This window comes from Magnolia sinica, chromosome 2 (genome assembly GCF_029962835.1).
Source record: "Magnolia sinica isolate HGM2019 chromosome 2, MsV1, whole genome shotgun sequence".
Classification (NCBI taxonomy): Eukaryota; Viridiplantae; Streptophyta; class Magnoliopsida; order Magnoliales; family Magnoliaceae; genus Magnolia; species Magnolia sinica.
In genome coordinates, this window is record NC_080574.1 from 32,212,838 (window position 1) to 32,228,220 (window position 15,383).

General features: G+C 39.3%; 1 protein-coding gene across 1 annotated transcript; it reads left to right on the plus strand.

The window, feature by feature from the left end:
• Positions 1 to 306: 306 nt before the first annotated feature.
• LOC131236905 (phytosulfokine receptor 1-like) lies at positions 307 to 2,815 on the plus strand. Its single transcript, XM_058234436.1, has one exon. It carries the CDS (start codon positions 431 to 433, stop codon positions 2,579 to 2,581), a length of 2,151 nt encoding a protein of 716 aa, XP_058090419.1. The 5' UTR covers positions 307 to 430; the 3' UTR covers positions 2,582 to 2,815.
• Positions 2,816 to 15,383: the final 12,568 nt, after the last annotated feature.

Below are 15,383 nucleotides of genomic sequence, written 5' to 3' on the forward strand. Positions count from 1 at the left end.
AAATTTTCATGCGTCTGAAACTTGGTCTGAACCCTCATCCAAGTGGGACACACATAATGGATGGGCTGGATTTGCAAACCACATCTTGGTGGGCCCAAAAAATGATTATGAATGTTTTAATGGTGCACGGCCCCTCTCCACTTCGGTATGTGGTGTGGTCCACAAAAGTCACGGATTGAATTGATTTTTGACACCTAGGCCCACGATGGAATGGTGCATCTGACTGATGGGGTAGATGTTCGAAATGCATCACGGTGGGGCCCACACACCTCGACCTCATGGGACGGACTCAAAGGAGTTGAAAGACCCAAACCCGTATTTGAGAGAATTTCAGATGCTGGGTTATACAAGCTCTCCATCTTCACCTTGAAAAACCCAAGTTCTGTTTCTCTTCTTCTGATTTTCTTTTAATTTTCTCAGTCTTTTGGAGATGGGTTTCGGAGATTCTTGCCTGTTCTTCATCTTCATGTGGTTTTGCTTCCAAGCTCAGGTCTTGAAGTCTCAGAATGTTGGTTGTAGTTCAAAGGACTTGACAGCATTGGAAGGTTTCCTGAATGGTCTGGATTCAAGGATTGATGGTTGGTCCAATGCGTCTTCTTTTGATTGCTGCAGTTGGGTTGGTGTTAATTGCAGTGGATCTTCTGGGGTTTCAGGCAGAAGAGTAATTGGATTGGATCTTGGAAACAAAGGATTGAAAGGAAATGTTTTGAAATCATTGGCCGGTTTGGATCATCTGAAATTCCTTAATCTCTCGTCCAATTCTCTCAAAGGTAATGTACCGCCTGATTTGTTCCGTTTGAAACAATTGCAAGTCCTCGATTTGAGTTACAATGATTTCTCCGGCCTGATTCCGATATTCACCCATTTACCATCGATCCTGGTTTTCAACATTTCCGGCAATTTATTCACTGGCCAGCATCCCCTCCTTGTTGGGTCTTCAAATTTACTGCATTTTATCATCAGTGAGAATCAATTTTCCGGTAATACCAATCCAGATATTTGCAACTCATCAACCCAAATTCAAGTTCTTCAATTCTCAATGAATTCGTTCAGTGGTGTTTTCCCAGCAGGTTTTGGAAATTGCTGCTCCCTACAGGAACTCTCCCTCAATTCAAATGATCTAACAGGAAATTTGCCAGATGATTTGTTCAGACTGTCCACGTTGAGCCAGTTATTCCTTCAAGAGAATGCTCTTTCTGGGCAGCTGAGCAACAGAATCGGTAATCTTTCTAACCTTGTCGATTTGAATCTCTCCAAAAATCTGTTCTTCGGGACTATTCCTGATTCTTTCAGTAAATTAAAAAATCTGGAGCATCTTTCTGCTGATAATAATCGTTTCAACGGCAATTTACCTGTTTCGCTGTTGAATTTGCCAGCCCTTCGCTTGCTTAGTTTGAGAAACAATTCAATAGAAGGTGAGGTCAATCTAAATTGTACTGCAATGCCCCACCTCAGTTCCATCAATCTCGGTTTAAATCATATTCATGGAAACATTCTCCATGTTCTTTCATCATGCAAAGAGTTGAAAGCCATAAACCTCGCTAGAAACAAACTCAATGGTGAAATTCCCGACAGCTTTAAAAATCTTCGTGCTCTCTCTTACATAACGCTATCGAATAACACTATACATAACATCTCTTCTGCATTGGGGATTCTACAACAGTGCCGGAACCTAACGACTCTGATACTCACCATGAATTTCCGTGGTGAAGAAATGCCTATTGATGGGATTACTGGGTTTAGGAGCGTAAAGGTTCTCGTCATTCCAAACTCGGGTCTTTTGGGTTCTGTCCCGCGATGGTTGAGGAACTGTAGTCAGTTGCAGCTGTTGGATTTATCATGGAACCGGCTGGGAGGAAGCATTCCTTCATGGTTTGGGACTCTAGACTCCCTCTTTTACTTGGATCTTTCTAACAATTCACTCTCTGGGCAAATCCCTGAAAGCTTGACGCAGTTGAAGGGCCTCATTTCCCGCAATGTCTTGCAGGAAGAGTCCTCCTCCAATTTCCCATTCTTTATCAAACGCAATCAAAGCACGTCCTTGCAGTACAATCAGTTCACAAGATTCCGACCGATGCTAGATCTAAGCAATAATAATCTCACAGGGCCGATCTCACCCAAGTTTGGGAAACTGAAGAAACTCCACGTGTTGGATCTGAGGAAGAATGATCTGTCAGGAAGCATTCCTGCTGAGTTATCGGGCATGACGAGCTTGGAGATTCTTGATCTGTCGTTCAATGATCTCTCAGGGACTATACCTGCTAGTCTGAGCAGGCTTAGCTTTCTATCAAGCTTCAGTGTAGCAAACAATCGATTGTCCGGGTCAGTCCCTTTGGGAGGCCAGTTTTCGACCTTCCCACCATCAAGCTTTGAAGGGAACTTGGGTCTTTGTGGTGAGTTCTTTTCTCCTTGCAGTCTGCCGCAAAGCCCTACACAACCTGGATTGAGTGATGAACAAGAGGAAAGTAGAATTATTGATGCAGGACTCCCATTTCAAATCGGAGCAGTGGTGGGTTTTATCGTAACAGTTGCAGCCAGTGCAAAGTGGACAGGGGCATTTCAGAAGAAGCGAAAAAGGTAGAATTGATGAAAGGATGGCAAAGGATACTTCCGTCAGTTACAGGGTAGTAAGGCACTTCTCTCTCAGCTGTAACATAAATATGTTTATAACTTGTGGTGGTGTTTTTTTTTAATTTTTTTCCAGGTATAAAGTATATGTATCTTGTAATATGTATATGTATTTCTTTGCGTTATGGTTGTATCTAGAAACAGATTTCATAAGCATCACCCTCTCTCCCTCCCTCCCCCCTCAAAATACCCATACATGGTCTCTGAATTCGGCATTATTCTTATTTGACACCATTATCATATGAGCTTTGAAAGAATAAAGAAACCCATTTACACACCATGACCTGTTGCAGCGTGGAATAATATGGGTCCTGGATCTAATCCGTCCATCACAAAGAGAACGGACAGCAGAAAAACCTGGCCACTTCTTTCTAACTGCTGTTCACTTTTTTCTACCATTATGGCCCTTCTGACGAATGGACCAGCAACTATCCAGTCAGACCCCTTTTGATAAATGGCTTGAACTTCACATCCATTCGCCATGCTGGCACACAACTGGGCTTGTTGAATGATCTGTCTTATATAGAGGTGTGGGCTTAGCAAAAGAAAAAAGGGAACTCCATTTCTCATCCAATCCTAATGTGTATCTGGTAGAATATCTACAATTCTTTTTGCTTACTTGGTGTAGACCGTTGAAACGAGTAAATATTTGATTTCCTTTCTTAGATTCTGTCTGATGATCATCCAGTGTTTCATATTATGGCCAGTTTCAGATCCAGTGCTGCATCTGTAGCTTCAATTCATTATTCAAAGAAGTGTGAACTGCCGGTCATGTCTAATAACTGTCTGATATTGCTCCAAATTACAAGAATAATTTGAAACGGGTAACCGTTTTTTCATGATTAGAAGTGTCAAGGAATTATGAATTGCAAAAGAGTAGCACGGCCAAAAGTAGAAGATCCATGCAGATATGGGTAACACACCATAAATCATTCATGTCTCAAGCAGAAAATGCACTGCTTTGCATGTATGCAATGTTATTGAGTTTTCCCTCTTTAAGATTTTCAGTGCTCGTCGAAATAAGGCCCAATAGACCTCACTAAAATAAAGAAAAATTTATTAGAAACTACCTATTTAATCTAGAATTTAGATCTGGTACCCTTTGAGAAGGGATTCAGATTCAGTAGTGACCCTCCAGTACCAGGCTGGTGTTCAAGGGCGATGGAAAAGCTCTGTGGGCCCACCATGATGTATGTGTTTTATCCCTACTGTCCATCCATCTTTCAATTTCGTTTTAGGCATGAGCCCAAAATTGAAGTAGATTCAAATCTCAGGTAGACCACACCACAGGAAACAGTGGTTGATTGAATGACCACCATTAAAAACTTCTTGGGGTCAAAAGTTTTGGATCAAGTGTGTATTTGCGTTTTCCCTTCATCCAGGTCTGTGTGACCTAATCAACAGGTTGGATGGCAAACAAATATTACATAGGGCCTAGAAGTTTTTAATGGTAAGCGTTCAATCACACTGTTTTCCTGTAATGTGGTCCAGCTGATATTTAGATCTACCTCATTTTTTGGATTTATGCTCTAAAATGAGCTTATAAAATGGATGGACAGAGTGGATAAAATACATACATCATGGTGGGGCCACAAATCAGATCTCAGTACTGGTGGAGGGATCACTACAGTCCTTTCAAAAGTGTTTTCAATAAATTACTACACTAGAGTACCTTCTGATTTAGATTTAAAGCGGCTTGGTCCACTGTGTGAGCACAGGGGTCAGCGGCTGGTGGGCCCGACCATATTATTTATGTGAAATCTACCCAAATGGTAAGGTGTATCATCACAAGATGCGTCACCGTAAATTGAAAACCGTGTATAGGGCAACATTCACCCTCTAAACTATTTTTATTGGTGTGGCCCATCTGAATCACAAATGGGCCTGAATTTTGGGATCAGGCCTAAATTTTATTGTGGCACCTAATGGTTGGAGTGGATTTCATATAACCATTATGGTGGGCCCTGCAAAAGTCAAGAGTAGACACATCTCTCTCAACTGTTTTCTTTGGTGTAGCCCACCTGAATCATGGGTCAGCCTGATTTCTTAGCCCTAAGCCTAACATACAATTAGACATCTAATGGTTAGAGTGGATCTCGCATATAAATCAAGGTGGGCCTATGAAAATCAATGATGGGCTTTTATTATTATTATTATTATCAATATACCAGCATAAATACAATGTAGAATCTGTTTATTGGATTATTGATGGACGCATAGTAAAGAGTTTGAGTGTCACACAATCCATGTTTAGCACTATGGTTCAAAGGTGATGACTTTTGCATATATACTTAGTGGGAAGGAGTCAAGTTCTCACGGTCGACAATTTATGCACGCATCTCATGATCATCCCCCGTATTTCTTTATTATGCTACCAAGATAAGTAATCGGTTGTTCATCTTTTTATCCATTGTCTTTTTGCTAAAATGATTGCTTTAAATTCGATTGGTCAGTTTTTCTTATCTTGGCATGAAGGGAACAAAAGTAAAGTTGGGAAGTGAGTCTGGCATCTATGCTTATTAGAAAGGCTATAAGACATCTGGTTGAAAAGAAACAGACGTTGTTTCATAAATATAAGGGGTAACATTTCAAAGGTTTTCAATAGGGCAAAATTTATAAATATAATGGAACGGTGGACAATCAGCTAAAATATTAGCTATCGATCAATTTTGTGATAGGTGGTCAAAGTTGTTAATGGTTTTCTATTATATTTTTCCTTTTTGTATTACTTGAATTTGGCCCTTTTGTAATAAAGTGATTATCGGTCCAAAACAAATCATATGAGCTTTGGAAGCCCACATGTGCATATAAGGAAACCCATCTACACACCATGACCTGTGGCGGGGTGAAATATGGGTTCAACATCCAATCTGTCCATCGGGTTGGACCAACCATGTGATGCCCCGGCTCAAAAAACAAGATAACCCACTATTTAGGTGCACCGTAATTCATGAAACAAAAGGATGGTATAAAAAAAACCCGGCCGCTTTTTTCCAAGCTGTCCACTTGTTCCTAACATTGCGGCCTTCCTGATGAGTAGACCAGCTTAAATATTGTCAAAGGCAGCAATTCAGTCAGGCTCCTTTTGATAAATGGCTTGAACTTCACACCCATAAGCCATGCTCGCCCATGACTGAGCATGTAGATGGGCTGATCTTATATGGAAGCATGGGCTTAACAAACCAATCCTAATGTATCTGGTATAACATTTACAGCTTGTTTCTTACTTCACATGGACCGTTGAAACTGAGTAAATATTTGATTTCCTTTCTTATATTCCTTCTGATCATCCTTTGTTTCAGCTTGAACATAATGGCCAATTTCCAATCTATTGCTAAATCCGAAGTCCCAAGTCATTATTCAAAGTATTGTGAACTGCCGATCTAATAACTGCCTCATGTTGCTTAAAATAACAAGAATAACTTGAAAATGGTATAACCATAGTTATGTTTTATTTTTTATTTTATTTTTTTAATTTTTTTAATTTTTTTTTATGATGCAAGTGTAGAGGAACCATAAAATGCGAAAGAGGGAGCACATATAAGGTGGGCCCCATGAAAAATCAAGTGTGGACGTGGTTTTTTTAATATATCAGCTCACATATTATTATTATTATTATTTTTTCTAAACAATTAGGAAAGGGACGCCGCCCTTATTTTTAACAGGGCCCACCATTACATGAATGTGAAATCTACTCTCACCATTAGATGTGTAATCCCATGTCAGGTTTAAAGCCAAGAAATCAGGCTGACCCGTAATTCCGGTGAGACAACTTTACCCTTAATTTTTAAGGGGCACCACTATGATTATATAAAATTCACTCCAACCATTAGATGCCAAACTAAACTTCATGACTGAAGCCTAAAATAGGCCCATTCATGATTCAAATGGGCCACACTAAGGGAATTAGATTGGTGAGTGAGAGTTGTCTTGTACATTGTTTTCAACCATGGGACCCATCTGAATCACAGATGGAATTGAGTTTTGGACCCTAGGCTTAACAGGGGGTGATGCACCTAGTGGTCAGGGTGGTTTTCACATAAACATCATGGTGGGGCCCACCCAAGCTGTTGATTCCTTTCCTCGCGCTAATGGAAGGTACTCTAATGGTAATTACCTAGATTAGTGAGAGACCTTATTGAAAACATTTTTGAAAAGGGTAATGGAATGTAAATTTTATATTAATTATAAATTTTTTTATTTTTTATTTTTTTTGTAAAATTCCCTAAAATAAATGCATCAGGCATAGTGGTCTGGTTGCTCTGTCAGCCCACATCTCATTGTTCTGCAATTAATATTGCCTAACCAAATGCCTTCATCGAGGAATGGAAGGATTAAATGGAAATGGTATTTACGATAAGAGTTCAGATGTTCCTAAACTACCACTCCTCATTCTCGCATACTAGGTCTCTAAAATCCTTCCTGTTATGTTGCCTTTGGTACACCCACTAACTGAATAGCTCTGTTTCGAGCTTCTCTAGACTACAAATGGCACATAGATTATTTACTTCTTTTTGGAGGTTTGCTTGAACACATCCCAACGAATTACAACACTATATGTTGCAACTTTAGCCTTTGAATTTGGATCATCTTCCAACGATTCAAACCGTTTATATGACAAAAATCTCACTTTGTATGGTGGAAAGACAACCAGTAAATACTATCAATTGGATTATTTCAACCCTTTGGTAATTTGACTCTTTTGCTTAGACATGGACGACCACAATAATCTTTGTATAATCAAATGGGTTGAAATGTTCAAAATGAGAGTTCATTTGGGCATACTCCATCCAAGAAGATCCTTGAGAGAGGCATCCCCTTTCGTTTAATACACACAAAAAAATACAATTTTAGGGAATAACTACCTTCTTAGTTACATGGTTAATGGAATTTGAATTTTGGGGTTTGCAAGGAGGGGATTATACACGTGCAGAAAATGCATTTTTGTGACTTAAACAAGGGAAATGATAGAATTCAAGCTGCTATACTGTAATATGGTATGTGTTCAATCACGGCATAACACAGTACAGCAGACTGTATTTTATCATTTCCCCTTAAACAAACCCTTTAAGATGTTTTAGAATAATCTTTCCATGTAGAGGACAAGTACAAGCTGAAGATAAGACATTACTTCAATTCCGAATCTCAAATCGACAGGGGCTGTTCTGCTTCTCTCCATTGGGGCAGTTTCAGTTTCCTTCGATGCAATACAGCAAGAGTATAGATGTTGGCCACATAGGCCAGTTTCCCCTCAAAACTTGAAGGTGGGAAGGTGGAGAACTGCCCTCCTGAAGGGATCGCCCCCGACAAGCTGTTGTTTGCTATATTGAATCTTGATAGAAAGCTGAGCTTGATTAGAGAAGAGGGTATGGCTCCCACGAGCTTATTGAAGGACAGATCCGGTATCTCTAAGTTCTTCATGTTAGATAAACCGTCTGGAATTGCTCCAGTGAGGTAGTTCTTGCTGAGATCCAGTACATGAAGATATTTCAAATTCCCGAATTCCAGCCAGTTCAGTCCTGCAAGCTCGTTGCTACTCAGAATCAATGATGGCTTGAAGCCCCTAACATGATTGTATTGTAAACCACTTGCATTTTGATTGGATTTCATGAAAAACGGAAATTTGGGAGGTGTGGAATCTTCGTGCGAGACGTCGAGGAAAATGAGGCTCTTCGATTGTGTCAAGCTTTCGGGGATTTCCCCTGTGAGTGAATTGTTCAACAAGTCCAAATAAAAGAGGGAGTCTAAGCTACCTAACCATGAAGGGATGCTTCCGGGTACAGAGTGTGCACCCTCAGACCTGAGTTTTGGTTCGTAACTTATATACAAGTATACTAACTTAATTCTTTAATTAGTTTAATCGCATGTGATATTTACATTCAATATAAAGTCTACCATAATCTCAATCACACATACATAATACATAACACCAATCAACTAAGCATTTGTAAATCTTGATAATCCTTAAAAATAAAATAAACCTTAAAATTATTCATTTATTATACCATTATACTATAATGATATCTATTCCATGCTAATATTGGTCTAAAGAAATAAAGTTAAATAATTCCTTAAAGTCTCAAAATGAATACCAGTATGCATTATTCGTTAATTAAGCTGTGCTAACAAAATAAAACATATAATTAAAAATTTTCTAATGCAGCCACTTCATCCTCAGATAAGTATGGCCATGATTCAGGTGGGTCGTGTTCAGGTACAGTAGATCCTTCTGGTTCTTGCGCCACGTCATCTGCTAATGGCTCCTCTGTATGGTTTTCCATCAATAAAAAGGTAAGCTGGCCAGGCTTAGTGATATAACCCAGCATGGTTCATAATCATAACAATTAAAATAATACAAAAATACATGTACAAAGATATGAATGTAAAATGGGGTATGCATGCATCAGATGGGGTGATCGTCCATCTGCTTGGGTTGGAGGTCGTCAACCCGCAACCACCCGTTGGGTAGGCTTCCACTTTTTGGTAGGCTTGGGCATAGCCCGCATCTGGTAACGCTCTACTAGGATCGACATTTCTTCGAGGAAGGGCTCCTAGAATCGACCATACATTATGCAATGCAATGAATGATGAATGATATGTAAATGCATATTTTTCATATTCGGCATAGTTGTTTTGATTAAAATATTCACATATGAATTTATCGTACAATTATCATATCAAAATATTCAAACCAGTATATCAATCAAACAATCACAATGATTTATTTTAATTTTAATGAATTATGAGACAAGTTGGGTCACTCACCGGAGTTTGGTAGTATTGACTCTGCAATGTAATTAGGTTGATTTGAATGTCGGGGTCCTATCAATTATATCAACGGTATTATTATTCATTTATTTGTATTACATGGTGGGGCCCACCTTTGATTAACATCCTAGTGGCCAGATCCAAAATAATTAAATAATTCAAATTTATATTCTATTTTTTTCTCCCTCATAAGATTTTAAAATTGAATGATAATTACTTGATCAGGGTGGTCCATCGAATGGTCAGATCATTCAGATTCTTGAGGTCTTGTCATGTTTTACCTCTATGCATTTGAGGAGTGGTGTGGATCTAACCACACATTCACCAATGGCCCATCTTGACCTTCTACGCCAAGTGATAGCAACACTTGCGCAAAATATCCAAGATTCCTTTATCAAACACTTCTAGGTCTAACTAATGTGGCCCATCTGATGGTTAGATTGATCTGAATATTAGGGCCTTTGTATATTTTGGCCTTAGGGATCATATGATCCGTACAGACCAAATCTAATTTGATCAGATGCGCACCAACTACAATTACATAATTTTAGATTCACCTCACCTTTAAAGGGCCTCCACCCATAATCCAATACAATGAACGTGTGACCAATCCACACCGTTCATTGCATTCACCGAATCAATTTATATTAGATATATAAAAATACTAGAATGAGGACGATATACATACCCGATGTAAGCACTCCAAAATTTTCTTTCTCCCTTTCTCTGTTGTCGCAGGTAGCCTCTTTGTTAATATTTTAGTTTGACTAGAACTCTTTTTATCTCGAGAGATGCGAGGAGTGTTTAGAGGTATATTTAAACTAAACGAGTTAAAGATTTGGATAGGATAGGAGATAAGGTAGATTTAAAATAAATAAATAATAATAAAGATAAGATTAAATATATATATATATATATATATTTATTAATATTATTAAATTATTCACGGCCTTTACATTCTACCCCCCTAAAATAAAAATTTCGTCCTCGAAATTTACCTGAAATTACTGCTCAAAGAGATGAGGATATTTTTCACGAATTTCTCTTTCCTGCTCCCAAGATGCTTCGTCTACTTCATGATGACTCCATAAAACCTTGACTAAATGCACCGTCTTAGTGCGTAACACGTGCTCCTTGCGATCCAGTATTCGAACTGGTTTCTCAACGTAAGATGTATTTTCCTGTAAATCGAGATCTTGCCATTCAATCACATGAGAATCATCCCTCTTGTACTTCCGTAACATCGATACATGGAAAACATTATGGACATTGGCCGACTAAGGAGGTAATGCAAGTCGATATTCCACTGCTCCAATCCGCTCTAATATTTCAAATGGTCCGATAAAACATGGTGCAAGTTTTCCCTTAGTACCAAATCGCATCAACCCCTTCATAAGAGAAACCTTTAAAAACACGTGGTCTCCTACTGTGAACTTTAGATCTCGTCTTCGATTGTCGGCGTAGCTCTTTTGACAACTCTGGGCAGCTTGTAGTCGCTTTCGAATAATTTCAACTTTTTCAGCAGCTTCTTAAACAACATCTGGCCCAATTAAACATTTCTCACCTACCTCGGCCCAACAGTTTGGTGCTCGGCAAGGACGTCCATACAAGACTTCGTACAGAACCATACCAATGCTTGCTTGGTAACTATTGTTGTAGGCGAATTCAGCATAATGTATGTTGTCGTCCCAGCTCCCCTTGAAATCCAGAGCGCATGCACGTAACAGGTCTTCTAATATTTGATTCACACGTTCCGTTTGCCCATTAGATTGTGGATGATATGCTGTGCTGTAATCCGTAGTTGTACCCATAGCTTCCTGTAGACTTGTCCAGAATCGCGAAGTAAAACGTGGGTCTCGATCCGATACAATAGAACTAGGGACACCATGAAGTCTCACTATTTCCTTGATGTATAGCTTGGCGAGTTCCTCCATTGAATAATTGATACGGACAGGAATAAAGTGCGCTGACTTGGTCAGTCGATCGACAATTACCCAAATTGAATCGTGCTTCTTTTGTGTCTTAGGAAGACCGACTATAAAGTCCATAGAAATACAATCCCACTTCCACTCGGGTACTTTCAGAGGCTACAATAATCCTGATGGGTTCTGATGATCTGCCTTTACCTGTTGACACACAAAACATCTCGACACATGATCAGCAATTTCTCTCTTCATATTCGGCCACCAAAATGATCGTTTCACACTATGATACATCTTTGTGCTTCCCGGATGAATTGTAAACTTAGTTCGGTGTGCATCATTTAGAATATCGTCTTTTAGATCTGGAATATTAGGCACACAGAGTCGACCTTGATACCGAATTCCCTTATCGTCCCCCATACTCCAATCTGAAGTCTTATCATTTTGATACTTGGCTATCATTTTTAAAAACCACTCATCATTCGTTTGAGCTTCAATTATTCGCTCCACAAGAGTTCATTTTACCGTAATGTTACATATGCAAATCTTCTTTTCTTGAAAATTCAATCGAATATCAAACTCTCTAATGAAATTCAACATTTTCCATTCGTGTACCATTAAGCTGGCTACACTCTTTTGTTTATATTCTTTTTTACTCAAAGCATCAGCAACCAGATTAGCTTTACCCGAATGATAGGACAACGAGAAATCATAATCCTTAAGAAATTCCATCCATCTTCTCTGCCTCATGTTCAAGTCCTTCTGAGAGAATAGATACCTCAAACTCTTATGATCTGTATAAAGCTCGAACTGTTCGCCATATAAGTAATGCCGCAAAATCTTCAATGCAAAAACAATAGCACTCAACTCTAGGTGATGAGTTGGATAATTACGCTCATGGAGTTTAAGCTGCCTTGATGAATATGCGATCATCTTGCTCCCTTGCATTAATACACAACCTAGACCTTTAGTTGATGCATCAGTGTAAACTTCAAATACCAACCCATCCTTCGGGAGGGTTAGAATGAGAGTTGAGGTTAAGAGTTGCTTCAGTTCAGCAAAAGCTTCTTCACACTTTTCAGTCCACTTGAAGGGCATTCCTTTTCGAGTTAAACTCGTTAATGGTCCGACAATCTTCAAAAAATTCTTAATAAACCTTCTATAATACCCAGCGAGCCCAAGAAAGCTTCTAACTTTTGACACACTTGTGGATTGTTCCCACTTCACTACAGCTTCGATCTTCATAGGGTCAACCGCAATACCTTTTTCTGAAACAATATGCCCAATAAATTTAACACTCTCTTTCCAGAACTCACACTTAGAAAACTTAGCATATAACTGGTTATCTTTTAGAGTCTGCAACGCCGTCCTTAGATGTAGCTCATGCTCTTCACTGGTCTTCGAGTAAATCAGAATGTCATCAATGAACACGATGATAAAGTTATCCAGATAAAGCTGGAATACCCTATTCATCAGGTCCATAAATACTGCAGGTGCATTGGTCAACCCGAACGGCATGACCAAGAATTCATAATGACCATAACGTGTTCTGAAAGCAGTTTTACAGATATCCTCTTCTTTAACACGTAATTGGTGGTAACCTGATCTCAAATCGATTTTAGAAAAATATCGAGCTCCTTTCAACTGATCAAACAAATCATCTATACGGGGTAATGGGTACTTGTTTTTAATCGTCATCTGATTTAAGCGACGATAATCAATACACAACCGTCGAGTGCCATCCTTTTTATTTACAAAAAGTACTGGCGCACCCCAAGGAGAAGTACTTGGTCGAATAAATCCTCGGGACCTCAAATCTTCCAGCTGCTCCTTCAGCTCCTTCAATTCAATAGGCGCCATTCGATATGGAGACATAGATATTGGTGCCGATCCTGGTAAGAGATTGATACCAAAATCCACTTCTCGCCGAGGTGGTAGTCCTGGTATATCTTGAAAAACTTCAGGATATTCCTGCACAACTGGAATCAAATCCACTGTTTTTTCTTGTTTCTCATTACCAATCAATGTCATAACACGCTCGATCTTCTCATTCTTCTTCTTCCCCTGAATCATAATTGGTTCTCTTCCTGGCGCTGCAAAAGTAACTGTCTTCGCATAACAATCCAACGTCGCATGATTTCGAGTAAGCCAATCCATTCCGAGAATAACATCGTATCCCGCCATACTCATTTCTATTAAATTAGCTAATATAGGAATATCGCCTATCATAAGGGGAATAGATTTACAGATTTTGTCCAAAATAATTGACTTGCCGATGGGGGATTCTACCAAAATTTGCTTATCTAGGATTTCTGACTTCAATCTTAACCGAGATACTAACGACGATGAAATAAAAGATAAAGTAGCCCCAGAATCAAATAATACAAAAATCGAAGTACCATGCGTTTCGATCATACCTTCCACAACGTTATTATTTTCTTTTAGAGTCTCCTTAGATGAGATGGAATAAACCCGTGCACGAGATGGCTTTTGCCTGATGGGATGATTCCCTTGGCCTTGAGGAATTGATGGAGATGGTAGATTTTGTTGATTCTGCTGTGGTCGAGGCGGTTGGGTATGTGATGCTTGTGATGTCTGACTTGTTGGTTGAGATGATGCTGGAAGTTGCAATCGCGGTGGTATCTGTTGAAGAGGCGTTATACCCATATCTCTCATCTTAGTTCTGCACACCTGAGCCATGTGACCATACTTACCACAGTACGCACAATTTCCTGAAAAATATCGCTCTTGGGTTCTCGGTGTTGATGATTGAATTTCCATTCTGGGTTTCTTCTCTGGTGGTTGGTGTTGGGTAAGTGTCGGCCTATATCTTTGTCCCGTTTCTTTTAACTATACATGAGATTTGAGAAACCGCTCTGTATATTGTTCTGCTCGTAAGGCCTTATCGACTACTTCTGAGTATTTCTTCACATCCACACAACAAAATTTTGTTCTGATATTATGTCTTAACCCTTCTTCAAATTTTGTAATCTTATAATCTTCATCTTCCATTACTTTTGGCACATATCCTGCTAATTCAGCAAATTTTGCTTCATACTGGGCTACTGACATGGAACCTTGTTCTAGCTTTGAAAATTCCACCATTTTTTGGATGCGGTACGCTTTAGGAAAATGTTTCTCACGGAACTTTTCCTGAAATTCATTCCAGGTCCACACATGATTAGCTGGAACCATTCTCTTTGCAGCTCTCCACCATACATCGGCTTCGCCCTGAAGAATAAAGGACGCCAATCTAACTTTCTGATCATCAGGGCAGTTCATGGCTTCTAGTACTTTCTCAATCTGCTTCAACCAATCTTCTGCTATTGATGGGTCAGATGTACCCTTGAATACTGGTGGTCGTAACTTTGAAAACCTTTCAAGCAAATCTACCTCACGAGGCTGATCAAACCTTAGTGAAGATGTGTTCCGTTGATGTTGGGGTGTCTGATTTAAGGTGGCTAACATGTCCCACTGAACGGCGAACTGTTCCTGTTGTTGTTTTAGCATTCCCGCCATTTGTGCTACCAACCCAAAGGCAGCATCCCACGGCTGAACATTTGGTCCTGCGAGGTTAGTTCGAATAGTGGTTGGGGATAACGGGAGTTGCGTACTAGGTCCAACATCTGCCATGTTAACTGGAGGAGGAGGCGATGGAGGAGCTTGCCCTGCTTCATTGACTTCATTCTCGTCTTGCTCATCAGGAGCTGTTCCAGATTCTTCGGGAATAGGAGGATTTGGTAAGGGAGTATCTGGGAGAGGTGCGCTTACGGATGGTATTAAATCACGAATACTACGTGTCTTCTTAGGGGCCATAACTCCTATAAGATAAATTATTAATAATTCAGTAGAATTTATAGATTCTCTAATATTATAAAAATACGTCAGCATTATTAACAAAGAAAAATTCTACAAATCATCAAGTTAGTAGTGCTACATTATAAACAAACCAATCCACTATCTGTGGCTACTATTCCAATCATTGGTTTATATGGTTAAAATTTTCAAATATATCTCAAAATTTTTTTGAAAGTTTTTACATGAACATACAACACTTTTACAAAA

What these genes read in the sequence shown, in the direction of transcription:
- LOC131236905 (XM_058234436.1), top strand. Translation starts at nt 431, where the DNA reads ATGGGTTTCGGAGATTCTTGCCTGTTCTTCATCTTCATGTGGTTTTGC.